The sequence below is a fragment of the Syngnathoides biaculeatus genome, chromosome 10, assembly GCF_019802595.1.
Source record: "Syngnathoides biaculeatus isolate LvHL_M chromosome 10, ASM1980259v1, whole genome shotgun sequence".
In the NCBI taxonomy this organism is placed as follows: domain Eukaryota; kingdom Metazoa; phylum Chordata; class Actinopteri; order Syngnathiformes; family Syngnathidae; genus Syngnathoides; species Syngnathoides biaculeatus.
Window position 1 is genome coordinate 12,472,756 of NC_084649.1, and position 17,937 is coordinate 12,490,692.

Sequence of the window (17,937 nt, forward strand, 5' to 3'; positions counted from 1 at the left end):
AGAACTGTGAGGCCAACACTTTACGAGCCGATCCACCTTGCCGCGCATCTTAATTATATTAATTTTAATTAATTTGTAAAAAAAATAATAATAATTAAAATGTCACTAACATGGTACTGGTTAGAACATCTCGACTGACGCGTTTTAAAATCCGGCCGTACCTTTGCGCAGTATGCATGTTCTGCCCGTAGTCACGTGGGTTTTGTCCGTTTATACCAATTTCCTTCCATATCTCCAAAACATGCATGGTAAGTTGCTTTGACATTTTCAACTACAGTACTGTATATAGTACTGTATTCACTTGAGGGAAGGAGCTTCCTTTAGTAAGGCCAAAGCCTTGTTAAATATATAAAAGTGCATTACTGCCATCTTGTGACAATTAAATCCTTTACTGTATACTGTACTGTATATGAGACTAAACATTCGTAATAATCAGATTATAAATGACATATATTGTTTTGTTGTCTCCATTTGTTGCCAAAATATAGACATGTGTGAGTGCGAATGGGTGAACGGGAGGTATGAACTTTATACACTTTGTAGAAAGCCGCAATATGATGTTTAGTCCATGTACAGTACTGTCATTAGTTGATGTTTTGTACAGCACATATGTTTATGGTTTTGCCTTGTCATTGACACCACCGCCATGTTGGAACTGGCAAGAGGTTTACAGATTCATTTATTGATACATAAAGATCTACCTTCAATTTAGGTTTTCGACTGTTATGAACACATTGTTATGCACCGTGATCCTACTTTAATATATCTGGAATAGAGAACAAAAGATTGTGTCATATGTGAAAGCAAGCCTATATAATATATATTCACATGTTTTTTTTTAAAATTTAATTTTTTTTTGTTGTTTTGCACACTCAAGATTACTGTCATCTTGCAACTTCTCGCGAGACTTTTGGCCACACTGGACATCACAAATATATTTGCCGTCGCTAACGAGGCTAACGATGTGCTACCGAGAGACATGCATACTCACAGGGTGTGAATGAAAGCAAGAACAGGCGAGTTGAGGAATGGAGTGTCGAGATATCAAGGACCAGGTACGTGAAACGCATTGCGGTAAATAAAATATAGGTTGTTTCCTAACTTTGAAATGATTGGTTGACTTGGCGACATCTCAAGCAAAGTTTGCTAACGGGCATCCGTCTGTATCATAACAACCACGGTTAGCGTTCTGTTTGTTGTGCAACTGAACTTTTTGGCTTGTGCTTTTTTTAAAGTCGTAACAAACATTTATTTCTTTATGAGTCACTAGTATTAACTTGAGAATGTCTACTTTCTACTAATTTTGTAACTTTAATCATACGTAAACCCAAGTAGTCACAAACAAAAGTCCCATGGAGCTTAAAGTCTCAAAGTAACTTTGGCAACTGAATACTATATGAAGCGTCTACTCAGACTAACTCCTTTATGGGAGCGTTCGCCGTGTCGTCACCAAATGGTCACGTGGTGCCCTGGTTGTTAGAAAACCTGTTCAATTTACCAGTCGTGGTATCGATAGCAAGTCAGTATTGGTAACTAATCGATACTATCCCGAAAATAGAGGTATTGTAATTTCAGTGTGTTGTAACACTCGCACACAACATGCAACCATGTAGGCTGAAAATGACACAACCGCAAAGGTGTACAATTGGTAGAAATACTGTGAGGTACAATGGGAAAACCATATTTATATATATATATGTATATATAAAATTTATTTTTCTTTCAGAGTCCTTTGGTCCAGGCAATTTTCAGCCAAAATACTGAAGAAGTGACATTTTTGTTAAGCCATAAAGAAGATGTCAATTCATTGGTAATATTATATCAGTATTTTGATGTTTTTGGGTTTTTTATGGGGGGGGGGGTTGAATTTTCCAATATTTGTTGGGTTAATGCTTCCATAACATTTTACACAGGACCATGAACAAAGCACACCACTTCATGCTGCTGCTTACCTTGGTGATGTTCATATTATGGAACTACTTATCACTGCAGGTAAAGTTCAAAATACGATGTTGCGAATCCCTAACTCACCATAAAAACAAACCAGAATTCCATTTTTTTATTCTTTTCAACAGGTGGCAATGTCAACGCTAAGGACCACGGTTTGCTGACTCCTTTACATCGAGCAGCTGCCTCCAGAAATGAAGTATGTTCTTTCTTTTCATTTGAATATTTCAAGAAACACAGTGCACAGATAGTTTTCTTTGACTTCCCCTGATATTTATTCCTCTTCTTTCCAGAGGGCTGTGGAGCTGCTCCTAAATCATGGTGCAGAGATCAACACACGGGATAAATTCTGGCACACGCCGCTGCACATGGCTGCGGCAAACTGGTCTACAGGCTGTGCCGAATCCCTGATACCGCTTGTGCGCAGCCTGGATGTTTATGACCGCTCAGGAAGGACACCTTTGCATCACGCAGCACACAGTGGACATGGAGAAGTATATGTTCCTAAAGTTATTCACGGGTGTATGGTTATTAATTGTTGGGGCTATTAAATTTCTGTATTGTCAAAAGTACATTTTCCTATTTCAAACGATGCTTTCGTTTTGATTTCCATTTCAAGCTATGCTTACTTTCTACAGATGGTGAACCTGCTTCTCAGGAATGGTGCCAAGACGAGTAGCAAAGATAAAAAGGAAAGGCAGCCTATCCACTGGGCTGCATATCTTGGTAAGTGCTTGCGTTGTTGACCGAATATTTGGGAGTGAATCTAGAAAAAAAAAAAAAATTTCAATTCATTGACAAACTTACAAGTACTGCATCGTCATCATCAGACAAATTAATTGCAAAAAAAAAACCTCACTCTAAAAAGTATTTTCTTCTCAAACGAAAAAGATGAGACCTTCTGCAAGGAAGTTCTGAAAACCTTCCTGTGACTCTTAAAACACAAAGGTTACTGTAGTCCCAGCAACTATAAATAAAGCTCTATGCAGTACAACTCTCGCCTGCAGGGGTTGTTTATTTCCCCCTGGTACAGAAACATGATTCCAAGTGAACAGCTTAGTTTGTGTGTTCACACTTCTGTTATGTTCCTCACTGTTGTTTTTCACTTCCTCTCTCTAAAGTCGATAAGAGCAGGCAACTATACGTTGCCTAGGAATATAAATAATAAACACCATGCTTTGTGAGCGCAAATAAAATCACCTGAGACGTTTTTTATGTTCAAATTTTATCAATCAATAGCGAGCAATAAAATGTAAACATGGACTCTTATTTTGGCGCCACGGTGCCTCAGCTGGTAAAGCATTGGCCTCACAGTTCTGAGGACCTGGGTTCGATCCCGGACCCGGCTGTGTGGAGTTTACAAGTTCTCCCCGTGCCTGGGTGGGTTTTCTCCGGGCACTCAATTTTCTTCCCACATCCCAACAAGTGCAACATTAATTGGACACTCTAAATTGCCCCTAGCTGTGATTGTGCGTGTGGCTGTTTGTCTCTATGTGCCCTGTTATTGGCTGGCAACAAGTTCAGGGTGTACCCCGCCTCCTGCCCTTTGACAACTGGGATAGCCTCCAGATACCCCCCACGATCCTAGTGAGGATAAGCGGCAAAGAAGATGGATGGATGGATGGATGGACTCTTATTTTAAGCGTACAGTGTGTTTATTGTCTTAATTAAAAATCTGAAACCAGAGGCACTTGCCATATACATTGAGTGACTTACAATGGTGCCTGGTGTGGTTTATAAAAAAAATGGAATGTGATTGAAATCAAATGCGTGATAAATATTGTAATCCCCTCCAGGACATTTGGACATTGTGAAGATGCTGGTATCTCAAAGTGCCGACGTGACATGCAAAGACAAACATGGCTACACACCGCTTCATGCTGCAGCAATTAGTGGACATTTAGATGTGGTCAAATATCTACTAGTACTAGGAGTGGAGGTATGGTTTACTTTTTGAATATTGGATATATGTTTTAAAATGTCCATAAAATGTGTACTGGATTAGCAAATATTTTGCTATCCGAGCTGTTTTTTTAGGTAGACCAGAATAAATTGTGTATATGTGTGAATGTGTTTCTCTATGTACAGTCTATTGTTTTGGAAATTATTTCAGGAACCAAGCTTGTATTTTGTAGTGTTAAAAATATCTTTGCAGAAAGAGAGCTTGTCATGAGATGTTACAGTTGCTTCGCGTCTGGAAGAAATGAAAGTTAAGCTAAAATGGGAATGACATGAGGAAAGAAGAAAAAGACCCATTCACACAGTACTCAAAGGTGGTGTAACTACTGAGAAGTGAAGAAACAATTCAGCTACTAAGTATATTTGAAAAAGTCACAAGAATGAAGAATTATTGAAATAACAAAATCACACAAAACTATGGGATAATTGAATAAATTGTACGAGAAAGTAAGAAAAGACGCTACACTTTGGCTGTTGAGCCGTCCAGAGAATACCCCAGTTTTTGCCCAAAGCCATCTGACGTAGGCTGCAGCTCCCTTGTGACCCTAATAAGGAGAGCTGCATGCAGGTATGCAAGCAAAGCTGTTTAAATTAAAAGGCTAGGATTAGGTTGTCCTGACTGGCACCTCGGCAGTCATTAGAAATTGACTTTTTTTTTTTTTGTCAACAGCAGGACATAATCCCAAATCACAAGTTTCTCCCTAATCTCCCCCCCCCCTCAAAAAAAAGAGGAAGAAAAGTAAATCCATGGATACTTGCTGAGCGTGGGTCTTTAGTGGTAGAGACATCATGCAATATTTTTTAACTGAATTGTACAACCAAAGGAACATTCAGCTTCACTGTATTGTTTTTCAGTGGCTACTAACCAGCAGCAAAATATTATTACTATTATTATGCTTTTTAATTCCTCCCCTGTCATCCAGACTGATGAACAAAACGGATTTGGAAACACAGCGCTGCACATGGCCTGCCAAACTGGCCAGGACTCTGTGGCTTCTGAGCTGGTCAACTGCGGCGCTAACATCAACAAGCCCAACGACCATGGCAACGCTCCACTGCACCTGGCCGCTGCCTCGTCCAACGGTGTACTTTGTGTTGAGCTGCTCATAAACAATGGGGCTGATGTCAACATGCAGGTAAAAGGGGTTAAAAAAAAGTACAGTAACTGGAGAAAGGTGTCGTCTCAGCAATTTTAACGCACTAAAATAATTTCTTCAACAGAGCAAAGAAGGAAAGACCCCTTTGCATATGACTGCTATGCATGGCCGTTTCACAGGTTCCCAGATTCTTATCCAAAATGGTAAACAAAATATTGATGTTGTCAAGAGAATGTGACGTCTATGTACTGTATCTTCAGCAGTCATTTTGCTTCAAAATATGATAACTTGTCACTGAATTGTAGTTGCCTTCTACTCAGGTGGTGAAGTTGACTGTGTTGACATATATGGCAACACTCCTCTCCATGTCGCTGCCCGATATGGTCAGGAGTTGTTGATCAGCACTCTGCTGACAAATGGTGCTGACAAAGCCAGGTAAAATGTTTTTCTATACAAGGAACAGTTTCACAAATTAATCCCGTTATAATCTTGACCGTTTATTGAGCCAAGGCATCTCTTATACATGAAAAAATCCCACAGAACACCACCCAACCAAAATACTGAAATCATTTACTCACAAATTGGTTCACTTTGTGTAAGATCTGAGCCTCCTCAACCTTTTTAGTTCAACAGTTTTTAAAAGCAATGACCTATATTGCCAGCATTTTACAGCGTTTGATTGAAGTTTTATAATCCACAGAATATTGTTTTGTGATCATAGCTCTAAATCTACAAAAAATTAGACACTTTTCTTTCCTCAGAACAAAAACGTTTTTCTGACTTTTTCCGTTCTTTCGTAATCAGCAGTAGAACGTGGTTGTATTCTCCAGAATTTGTAGTTTCTGGGGAGAGAACAAGTTTTTCGTGGAAAAAAAAAACCTGTCAAGGAGAACAGTGACCTTGATTCTCATATCGTTAGCTTTTGTGACATGAGCATGCCTTCTTGTGCCGCTCGACAATATATTCTCACGGTGCTGCACAAACTGGTTCATTCCACCCTCTGTTCATAATCTTGAAACCATGTATGTTGGGACAACTGTTAACAGAGGGCCACTGTACTTGTCTAACTAGTCTTCACAAACCTTATCTGGACAGTATGAGTCATTGTTGTTCCGTCATTCTGTAGACCGGGGATTCATGGGATGCTTCCATTGCACCTGGCAGCACTGTATGGGTTTTCTGACTGCTGTCGCAAGTTGCTCACGAATGGTGAGAAATTTTCCGATGACTACAACAGTCATTCGATATAAACATTTACTTATAACACTTTTACTTGCGTATCATATAGGCCAGTATTATAACATTGCTTGCTCGCCAACAAGTTCCCAGATGCCATCGTTTGGGTTTGATATAAACACACGGGATGACCTTGGAAGGACTTGTATGCATGCAGCTGCATTTGCAGGGTAACACACACACACACATGCACAAATGTTGTTGGCAGTTGTTATATAACTTACCATGTTCTTGTGTTTTTGCCAGAAATATTGACTGTCTTAACATGTTGATAAATAGTGGAGCTGACCTTGATGCAAAGGATCATTTGGGAAGGTAATCAAAACGCGTTTTATTGCTGCAAATATGTCAAGATTGTTTATTATCACAGCCATTCATTGTTTTACCCTGCAGATCTCCTTTGCACTACGCTGCAGCCAACGGTAACAGCCAGTGCACAGTCACACTGGTGAAAGGTGGCTCGGAGATCAATGAGTTAGACCTGATGGGCTGCAGCCCTCTCCACTATGCCGCTGCCTCACACACTTTCTTCGGGTGAAGTCCTTATTCAATGACAAGTATACATGGTGCCAATTTAGGATGCAAGTGAAAGAGTGTCAGTTTTGTAAACCTTTTCATTACTCAGAGTGGAGACGAGGTCTGACTGCAGTGTGGAAAAGGAACAAGAAGCCTCACTGTATGTCACTTTTTTATTTATGAGAAGTGACACAACTAAAACGTTAGGTACACTTGCACAATGTAATGTGACTCGATATTGCGCTATATCAAATTTAAACCTAATTTTGATCACCTTATTTATTTAGCCATGTGAGAGCTGCAAAATATTGCAAATCTATGCAATATCTCAACTACAACCACAATAATAAACATATTGTTATATTAAATTAATACTTCACTCCGCATGTCAATCAACTTTCTGTAAATGAATATTTAAATGCATTACAGGAATTGTGCTGAATTTCATAAGATTGTGCACTTGTGCCTAATGATTTGGCTGTACTGCAAGTTTCAAATGGAGATGAGGGGGGCTCTAATGGCAGACATACTGTATAATGAATTATGAGTCATGGTTTTATTGAACAGAGTATTTACTTTACATTAGAGATGGGACTCCAAATTAAGCATTTGTCTCAATAAACATTCCGAAAGTTGGTGGCATAACAAGTGACTGTTTTTGTCACATGTTGTCCAAAACTTGTCAAATGCAAATAATTCATGACAGCAAAGTTATGACTTGCTTAATTATTAGAAGTCACATCTTATTGGAGAGCTGTCAATTTTTATGTGAACAGAAGAATGAGAACTCTGGAATTCCCGTTTCATTGTGTTCAGGTGTTTGGAATATTTGCTGGATAGTGGAGGAAACCCGACTGTAAAGAACACTAAAGGTTACAGCGCTGTCCACTATGCAGCAGCTTATGGCAACAAACAGCATCTGGAAATGGTTAGTGGTACTGCCTTATTTTCAGAGTTTGAAAAAAAAAATTCCCCTAGGTAGTTAATGTTTTTTATTTCCTATTTCAAGCTCTTGGAGATCTCTTTCAACTGTCTGGAAGAGGCTGAAAGTAATATCCCTGTTAGCCCACTGCACTTAGCTGTGAGTAATTTAAGCCCATCACAGGTATCCTACTTGTGCGATGAGGACAATTGTATGTTGCAACATCTGTGCTGTGTGACAGGCGTACTATGGTCACTGTGAGGCCCTGGGCCTGCTGTGCGAGACATTAGTGAGTCTGGATGTGCGAGACACTGAGGGGCAAACTGCCCTACACCTGGCTGCTCAGAGAGGCTTTACCTCGTGTGTCGAGGTCCTCCTAGAACATCGCGCTTCTTGCACATTGAAGGAGCGTCAGCATAAGAGAACGGCTCTCCATGTTGCAGGTTTCAGTTTACTAAGCACTCATTTTGATTATGGGCTCATGTTTTGGTTCCTTATAATGTTTTTTTTGCGTGTGTGCAGCTGGAGAGGGCCATGTGGACTGTCTACTTTTGTTGGTGAATAATGAACACAGTGCTGACATTATTGACAGCCAAGACACACAAGGACAGTGAGTCAGTTCTTATTCATTATTGATTGCAACAAAATCAGCTCACCTACACAATAGCTACACGCCCAGAAATACTGTGGTGCCTTGAGATACCAGTTGTTTGTGATTCAGATGATTATGTTTTTATGACTACTACTGAACGTAAAGTCAAAAGTTCATTTTAATCTATGCTGCGGGCTGCTAAGAAAATTGATTTTTAGAATTTGGGCGCCCCTTATTTAAAAACTCAAACTTTTTTTGACCCAGCCCTCGCATACACACGAAGTCAGCTATCCCATTTTCTACACTGGACATGTGACATTCTGCATAAAGCAGAAGAAGAAAAAAAACCAACATTTTTAGGGAAGGACGCTGGAACTGATTAATGGCATTTCTTTTCCTTTCAATTAGGAATTTAAAAAAAAAAAATTTGAGTTATGAGCATGGTCAAGGAACTACTTAAACTCCTCTCAGATGTATATATATATTTTTAATTGTAGCAAATAAATGGTAACTTTTTAAAATTAATTATGAATGCAAGTACAGAAAATTGTAAAAAAAAAACATTTTCCAAGTTTGCCCAGCAATTCAGATTACTCGCTTCTTACTTAATTCTTACACAATTAACATAATTTTTAAATACTTCTTTGGGAAAATGAGAAACAAGAAAATAAACTGAATTAAAAATAATTTCATATACACGTACCTCTACAGTGCTTTTAGTTTGGTATAAGGCAATTCAAACAAATATACGTTCATCTAAGATGACACGCTGTGGCGACCCCTAACAGGACAAGCTGAAAGGAGAAGAAGAAAAAGACAGTAGTGGCACAAGTTAGTCTATAAAGAAGCCTGTGTTGTAAAGAAAAGTCCTGTGTAGATAGCAAATGGGCTTGCACAAAGCTTGTGCATGTAACCACACTTATTCCTGTGCAGGTGCAAACAAAATTCACTTAAGTGTCTTATTTTATGTATTTACAGAACTGCTCTCATGCTGGCAGCTCTCGGTTGTCACACTGATTGTGTCCACATCCTGTTGGAGAAAGGAGCGAATCCAGATGCCGGAGACATTAAGGGCTTCACTGCATTACACCGAGCTGTACGTTAGTTAGTGTGTGATTGTGTGTGTCGCCTGTATTTATAGCAATATATAAATCTCCCTGTCCTTATCCTGCAGACAATACTGGGCAGCAATGACAGTGTGTCAGCTTTATTGGAACACGGTGCTTCTGCTCTGGGTCGAGACTTTCAGGGAAGGACGGCGCTGCATCTTGCTGCCTCCTGTGGCCACACACAGTTACTGCACACTTTACTAAAAGCTGCGGTGAAAGCAGACCCTCTGGACTCTATGTTGGATTACAGAGGCTACACGCCCACTCACTGGGCTGCCTACCATGGTAAGACATTACGAGCACGAAAAACCACGCGCGTAAAATTTGTTACGAGTAGAAATACATAGACATTCTCAGCGCACAAGAAAACCAATCCAGCAGTGAACCACGGCCTGACTCTTTTTTTTTTTTTTTTTTTCCCCAACACGGAAGCACATAGTCTCCTGATAGTTTACCTGACTCCACCCACCTTCGGCTCTTAAAAGGGAGCACTCATAATTACAAACGCCGTCCACCCACACAGTCTGGGCAGCATAGAGCAAAGAGTTAGACATGCTGCTTGTGTTTACGCTCGATAATAATTAATAGTAAAAGTAAAAAAAAAAATTAAAGTACTGTTGCTTTAATGAATGTCGGGTTATGTGAATAATAGAAGAAAAGTGGTGCAATTGGACGAGATTTCCACTTTTTTAAGTAAAAGAGGTCTGGTCTTAAGCCAAAGTAGAAAGTACAGGATGAGATGGTCTTTAATGTTAAAATTCCAACTTGGCACAGCCTGATCGAGGATGAAAGCACAGACAATACAGTGCATAAATAGCTAATGCTGTATTTTAAATATAGGCAACATAACATTAACCTTAGATGAAAATTTATGTTCAACGTCTAATTGTAGTTTATATTTTTAATAACCATAAATTTCACAGTCATTATGATGCGCCTACTACATTGATAAGCTTTGGCACTTATTATTTAAGTGAAAACACATGATTATGTAGGTGAAATATAACTGTCTACCACAATCAGTCAATCCAATATTAGTCATGGAATTTTGTATTTAATACTTGGAAAGTCATGGAAAATGCATGGAATTTATATATATATATATATATATATATTATATATATATATATATATATATATATATATATATATATATATATATATATATATATATATATATGCTTGTATGTTTTTTCCCTGTGTAATAAATCACAGGAAAGCAAAAAGAAGAAAAAACCTGGTCTGTGTCAAACTAAATCCAACAGAAAATATCACATATCTCTGGCATTGGCTGGAAACATTGCATTTCAAACCATAATTTTTTGGTGGGGGGCAGCATGTTTGTTGACTCATTAGCATTATCTCATTAAAGAATTTTTTATACTGGCCAATAATTTGAAATAATAACATAGACCCCTCCGTACAGGGCACTTAACCACGCCTCCTGAAGTGACGTCACGCCACGTGCGCTGACTTAAGACAAACCGTAAAAATGGCAAAAACAATACAATACATTCTGAACTGAGACAGACTCCATGCTTCTGATTTCATTCAAATCAACGATATATTATAGATTCTAAATACAATACATTCTTAACTGAGAGAGACGCCATGCTTCTGATTTCATTCAATCATTCACACGTAGCAATGTTATGCTAGCGGAGAACGTCTCATTCATTTATACGAGACGTGTATTAAAATTCAAATTTAGGGCATATCTTCGTGCAAACACAGTCTGGTTAAGCTTCGGCCGCGAGCCAGCAAGAAGTCAATACGTTTGTGCAGTCCGATCATCGCTAAATATCGCTCAACAAAGAATAAGTGTGTCAATTGTTCACACGCAGCAGTGTTATGCTAGCGAAGAATCAAATATAGGGCATACCTTCGTGCAAACATATGTGTTCCGGTTGATATTAGATGGATTTAGTTGATGATGCGGTCTTCCACAAAGTTTGACCCATCGAAGGCATTTTTCGTACTGGGTCTTCGGTTTTGGAAAGGGTACGAATCGAACTCCACCAACTAGCCTTTCAGGATACCTGTCGTCAGTCACTATTACAAAGTCCGTGACTACACCTCTTAACCATATTTTTTGTTAAATAACCCAAATATGCGATAAAACGCTAACTAAACCTATACTGGACCATGCAATGTTGTCTGAGAAAATGGCGGGAGCAAAAACGGGCTTTGGTTTATGCAGATCTCTGGCCTCTGATTGGTCAGTGACCCGGATCGCACAATATCCACGGAGGGGTCAATTGGGGACTGACATTGATTACATTCCAAAATATAAACTTGACCAAATTTGGACAGAGCAGGTTTTAGCTCAACAGCAGTGATATGCTAATTTCTCAGAACTGTATGAATTCCTGAATAAATTTGCATTTACATAATCTGTGTATTTGCATCTTGTTTAGGTCATGAAGGATGCTTACATATTTTGCTTCAAAACAAGATTTTTGGCAAGCAGGGAGGAAATTCCTTCACCCCATTGCACTGTGCTTTGTGAGTCTCGTTTGAAATGTTTACCTACTAGAAATATTTCAGATTTCAATGAACTGTAGTTTATATTTTTTCCCCCTTTGTAGAATCAAAGGACATGATGTTGCTGCTGGACTTCTTATAAACGCAGTTGGTTCTGAAATAGTTAAAATTAGTGATGCCAAAGGAAGGTGGGTTATTTTCTGCTTTTCTCCATTAAACTTTATCTTGAAATGTAGCACGTTTTTATAGCAACAAACATTTGTACATTTGGGACTCTGTTCAATATTTCAGTCAAATAATTTTCAGTATTCCCAACACACTTCATTGTAAACTGATTTATTTAATTGCATTTCCAAAGACTTAATTTGGTTTTGCTATAATGTCCCTTTGTTTAAAAAAGAGCAACATATTTGTATTTTCTAAATAATGCAGTTAGATGAGCACTCATAAATTAGTTAAAGTGAGTAAATATCACCTTTTGCTGTGTTTCTTGGTCTTTTTGTGTGATGGCAGGACCGCGCTGCATGCAGCTGCCTACTCTGGAAATGTTTTAGGGCTCCAGCTGCTCCTGTCCCAGGGGGCAGATCTCAATGCTGCCGACTCTAGTGGGTGCTCCGCTCTGATGATTGCTGCTGATTGTGGCCATTCCATGGCTGTTGGTAGGGGACTTCTCACAGTGTAAACATTTTTCTTCGCTAACATAGAAAATCATGGCACAAGTCCTTCCGTCACAGTTTCCTTTGACTGTTCATGCTGTTTCCAAGTTCAGACATGTTGACGATTAATGTATTCCTTCTTTGCATGCGGATGTCTTCCTCACTATAATCATCCTGAATACAGGTCACTGCACATGAGATCCCCAAGTCAAGATGGAGTTTTTTTTTCCATGCATTTCAGAATTCTTGCTGCTCAAGGTGAAGCCAGACCTGACCCTGGTGGATGTCAATAATAATACAGCCCTTCACTTAGCGTGCATTAAGGTCACACACACAAATACACCTGCATGTTTTGTTAGGCACAACCACAATAACGTCTGCATCCAGGTTAAATTAAGAGATCACTATGGCGAGATTCTGTTTTGTCTTTTAAATATGACACTTCTCACCATTGCTGCGGCGCTGTGTGTGGCTCTTCAATGTAATTGTACAGGGTCACGAGATGTGCGCCCTGTTGCTTCTCAGAGAAATCAGTGACCACTCCCTCATAAATGCAACAAATTGTGCACTCCAAATGTGAGTTGGCTTCTTGTACTGGGTGCCGTTCAGCACCGCTCATGATTGCGTTGCATATTTTAGTTCAACAGTTAACTTCCATCGTTCTTAATAACATGATCACTCGCTCATCCAGGCCCCTTCACATTGCAGCGAGGAAAGGTCTGGCAACTGTCGTGCAGGTGTTGCTCAGCAGAGGAGCAGCAGTCATGGCTGTTGATGGCGAAGGTACGCCCCTGCATTTGATCATTTAATGGCTACTTTTGTAGTATAATAAAATTTACTACAGTGGTGCCTCTGTTCTCGACCACAAGCCGTTCCAGAAGGCCAGTTGAAAAGTGAAACGTTCGAAATCCGAAGCGCGTTTTCCCATTAGAAATTAATGGAAAATGAAACAATGCGTTCCAAGCCTAAAATGTTTTTTATAGCGTTTTATTTGTAGCTTTTCCTGATAATAACCTGCATAGTAGAAATACATGTATAGTTTAAATGTGTTATATGATTAAATCATTTAAGAAATATATTTATTTTTTGCTTAAAATGTATGCTTTATTAGTAGAGTATGCTAGGCTGGGAGTGCATTGCCTTATCTGTAGTGACTCGGCCCCCAGCCTTGTAAACCTTTTTTTATTAACAAAAGTGCAGAATAACTTTAAACAAGCAATAATGAGGGGGGGAGGGGGGGAATTTTTTTTTATTTGCGCAAAAAATATCATACAAAAATTTAACTTGCAACTAAAGTTAGGGTTAATGGGACAAAAGAAAAAAGCAATGCAAAACAATCAACTGTTTCAAATGTCTTCGGTGGGGCTGACTCGCCCCTTTTTAACAAAGAACGAATCTAATGTAGACTGTTTCTGCTATTTTTTGAGCACCTTTCTGAAATGGCTCATGACAATGTCATTGAAATTTTGCAGTGCTCTGCAACATTCGTGGCGGCATGGACCTGGCCCGTGGGTCTTGAGTTGGAAATGTAATGTAGATTGTTAGATGTCTGTGCTGTTTAACCTGTTGTATTTGTAGATGACATAGGAAGTACATGTATTTTAAAAGCACAGGAGATGCAAAAGAGTATTGTATATTTGCAGGTATGGAGCCTGCGTAAGTGATGAATGCCCCACAATTCTTTTCAGATAAAACCACCACTTATTCCAGCTGTGTTTTTTGCGACCGTGCAGGCCACACCCCAGCCTTGGCCTGTGCCCCCAACAAGAAAGTGGCTGACTGCCTGGCCCTGATCCTCTCCACCATGAAACCATTTCCTCTACGAGAGTCCAACATCATCAGCACAGCCTCATGCTTCAACCCGACCCTGAATAACTGTGGCATCGCTGCCACTTGTGGGTCCAGTGGAAGTTTGCGTCACTCCTACGTCAAGGGCCGTTCAAGCTCCATCACCGTGCATCAGTGTCTCACTGAGTGAACGTTTGTACTATTATTTCCTCTGATGTATCATGACATCCAGTCTATACTTCAGAAACATTTACTCCCAGGGTCTCTAAAGCAGGGGTCTCAAATTGGCAGCCCGTGGGCCATTTGCGGCCTATCCATCCATCTTTTATCGCTTACCGTTGTGATGGCAGTAGTTTTAGCAGGGATGGCCAACTTCCCTATCCCCAGCCACGTCATCCATCTCTTCTGGGGGATTCCCGAGGCGTTCCCAAGCCAGCCGAGAGACGTAGTCCCGCCACATGTCCTGGGTTGTCCCCAGGGTCTCCTTCTGGTGGGTTGTAACTGGAACACCTCACCAGGGAGGTGTCCGGGAGGCATCTGAATCAGATGCCCCAGCCACCTCATCTGGCTCCTCTCAATGCAGAGGAGCAGCGGCTAAACACTGAGGGCCCCTCTGATTGACTGAGTTTCTCACCCCTATCTTTGTATGAAGGTTTAACGGCAGTGCAGCCCTCAGGTTTGATATAAATGGCACTTTTACAGTGTTGTGTACGGAGATGATAAACCTACCAATCACATTGGGGTATATGGCTTTTGGGGGCGTACATCGATGGCTTGATGCAAGCAGAGAGACATTTTGCGATGAGTGAAAGTTAAAGCAGCGTTGCCATGGAGCGTTTTATAAGTAGTTTTGCACACAGCGTTTACACTAGCATCCTTGTTTATCTTAAAAAAGACGTTTGAGAAGATTTTTTTTTTTTTTTTTTTTTTTTTTTTAACATTTCTAACGTGCATGATCGGGCCAGCCTCATCCAGACTTTCCACCAGTGGTCCAAGGTAAATTGACTTTGAGACCCCTGCTCTAAGGTCTTACACACAGTGGAGTCACTTTTTAACAGACTAAGAGGGTTGAGGGGTCGTCAGTTAAAGCAGATTGTCCATTAAATTGAAGCATGTTACTCCATGACCTAACAACAACAAAACACTGTCCAGTACAAAATTTTGTACTTTTTGTCAAGGCCTAAAAACACCCAATCCAGCGCAGAATTTAGTACTTTTTCTGTGGCCTAAAAACATCCAGTACAGTACCAAAAATAAATATTTCAGAAGAGATTCTGATTTTATTCAAACCTCTCTAGTGCTTGGGTTAGGGTAATAGTGCACTTCTAGAAAGTCATAGTGGCAAATAGAGGCTTGCTTTCATGATGAGGTTATTACGCTTACTTTTTTCCACCTCTGGTAGGACAACAAAAACAACTGTATACAGTTAGTCAGTTTAGCATTTTCAAGAAACGTGTACACGTATTAAATAATGAGTACTCTCTCTAGTAAACAATGTGAATAGATGGATATGACATTCCCGTTTTCAGCAGCATCCCTATCGCAATGGCAACGCTAAGCTAATGTCCATGCATTGCCTATGACTGTAATGTCACCCCTTCCAACATGGACCCACGTAGGAAAGTTTGTTAGCCAGACCTGATCTTCATATCTGTGGCAAACAGTTGCACAACTGAGAAATATAGGTACCAGTCTCTGCCTCTTGATTGGACAACACCGGCGAATTCTGGAGCTAACAGCCTTTGTCAGCTAATGTATGAAGGGGCGTATTGAGTTTTGACTGGACTATTTTCTGTCCGTTAAATATAAAGTCAGTTAAGACAAGGTCTGCTAAATTCAGGGTCAACTGTACTAATATTAAACCTCAGCACATGCTATATGTTTAAGTTAAATGAAGTACCAACTAACACACCACATAACCCATCCTTGTGAGGCATGGATGCAGATCTTTTCTTTTTTTTTATGTAACTCTTCACATAGTTTAAAACCCTATTTATCTGTCTTCTGCTGCTATAAACCAAATTGCTTAATTGTGGTTAAAAATAACGTGTGTGTGTGTGTGTGTGTGTGTGTGTGTGTACATGATCGAAGTATTTGTTTTTATTTTTTAACTATCATGTAATGATGAGTTGAGTCCTTTATGTAATTAAGGTGTAGCAAAGACTACATAGACTAAGCAGTGTGTGTTAGTATGATATCAGTATCTGCATAGCTATATTTCAGAATGCATATATTTTTCCCATCTTGAATGAAGGAGTAAGCCATGTACATGTCTGCTGTGGTGCAACGTAAAGCACATTTTGCGTAGGGGATAGCAGTTTATCTAAGTATATAGTATTACAAGAAATAAGTAAGAGAATAGAAGAAATTAGGTCACAGATAAAATATTAAATGTATGTTTCTATGCACAAGGACCTTGCAAAATATTTCACTGACATCTACAATAGCAAATGTATCAAATATGCTCTGTCTATGAGCAGTTTAATTCATGAACGAACCATCTGTGTTCGCAACATATTATTGAGAAAAGTTCAAATATCTCATATCCAGCGCGAGTGACAAGGCTGAACCTCCAAAAGGAAATTTTACTTATTTCCAAATGACTATAAACTGCACACTTTCATAACATTCAGCAAAAATGTTATTTTGCTAGTAAATGTGCACACAGCACCCACATAAGCAGGAAGTCACTTCAATGTTACATTCATTTATTAATCGGGTTGTTGACTTGTGACTTTATTTTTCTTAATTCTCTGCAAGTGATGTTAAAATGGCTTCAATGTATTTGCACTCTAACATGGATGTTTACATTTTACCGTATCCTGCAAATATTATTCTTGTTTACTTTTCAGACAAAATCCTATGCAGTTTATAAAATGTCACTCTTTTAATTGGACTTTAAGCAAAACCAAAAAAAGTGTTGGATATTTGTGAATAACTGTCTTCCTTACAAACGGGTTTTTGACATTTCAGGATCTATCCCTTTCAGTACTCCACAGTACATAAACTGATACAGTACTGTAGATTTATCTCAGACAAATAAAGACTACTTTGCGATGACCCTGATTTCCATTTCTGTTTTTAACCAAATAATTACATGCTTGAATGTCTGTATGAATACTGGGTTTTATTTTACTACATGCAACAAATATTTCAACAATTATTATATATTAATTATAATCTAATTAAAAATGTATATATAACCATCCATCCATTTTCTGAGCCACTTATCCTCACGAGGGTCACGAGTGCCGGAGCCAACCCCAACTATCATCGGGCAGGAGGCAGGGTACACCCTGAACTGGTTGCCAGCCAATCGCAGGCACATGGATCAGACAAAAGTCGCAGTTGCAATCACAGGTAAGGGATTTTTGGAGTCTCCAATTAATAAAACATTTTTGGGTATGTGGGAGCAAAACCGGCGAGGCCGCAGAACATCCTCACTCCACACAGGCGGAGCCGGGATTCATACCCTGGTCCTCATAACAGTGAGGCCAACGCTCTAACCTGTTGTTTCACCATTCCTCTCTAGGGCAAATGTAATGCTTCAAAACTCTATGAAACTTGATAATGTGAAAACGTATTTTCGCCTGTCACTTGTGGCCATACTTTGTAGTAAGAGATCTAATAT

At 39.4% G+C, this 17,937-nt stretch overlaps 1 protein-coding gene across 3 annotated transcripts; it reads left to right on the top strand.

The window, feature by feature from the left end:
- Nucleotides 1–138: 138 nt before the first annotated feature.
- Nucleotides 139–17,425, top strand: LOC133507483 (serine/threonine-protein phosphatase 6 regulatory ankyrin repeat subunit C-like). Of its 3 annotated transcripts, none has more exons than XM_061832545.1 (29): nt 139–248; nt 878–1,055; nt 1,727–1,810; nt 1,914–1,992; nt 2,076–2,146; nt 2,241–2,441; nt 2,586–2,673; nt 3,744–3,886; nt 4,830–5,042; nt 5,128–5,206; nt 5,324–5,438; nt 6,130–6,212; nt 6,292–6,409; nt 6,486–6,554; nt 6,633–6,773; nt 6,865–6,915; nt 7,572–7,683; nt 7,765–7,836; nt 7,919–8,120; nt 8,200–8,287; nt 9,248–9,365; nt 9,444–9,663; nt 11,796–11,883; nt 11,967–12,050; nt 12,376–12,521; nt 12,760–12,842; nt 13,012–13,094; nt 13,210–13,301; nt 14,207–17,425. In XM_061832545.1, the coding sequence occupies exons 2-29, from the start codon at nt 1,029–1,031 to the stop codon at nt 14,494–14,496; spliced, it is 3,240 nt and encodes a 1,079-aa protein (XP_061688529.1). In that variant the 5' UTR covers nt 139–248; nt 878–1,028; the 3' UTR covers nt 14,497–17,425. The 3 variants fall into 3 exon arrangements, with proteins under 3 accessions (XP_061688529.1, XP_061688531.1, XP_061688530.1); XM_061832547.1 differs by having other exon boundaries at nt 12,760–12,776; XM_061832546.1 differs by having other exon boundaries at nt 147–248; nt 14,252–17,424.
- The last annotated feature ends 512 nt before the right edge of the window (nt 17,426–17,937 follow it).

What these genes read in the sequence shown, in the direction of transcription:
- LOC133507483 (XM_061832545.1), top strand. Translation starts at nt 1,029, where the DNA reads ATGGAGTGTCGAGATATCAAGGACCAG. An exon ending in ACAAACAGCATCTGGAAATG is followed by an intron (nt 7,684 to 7,764) that starts GTTAGTGGTACT and finishes TCCTATTTCAAG; the next exon opens with CTCTTGGAGATCTCTTTCAA. An exon ending in TTAGCCCACTGCACTTAGCT is followed by an intron (nt 7,837 to 7,918) that starts GTGAGTAATTTA and finishes GCTGTGTGACAG; the next exon opens with GCGTACTATGGTCACTGTGA.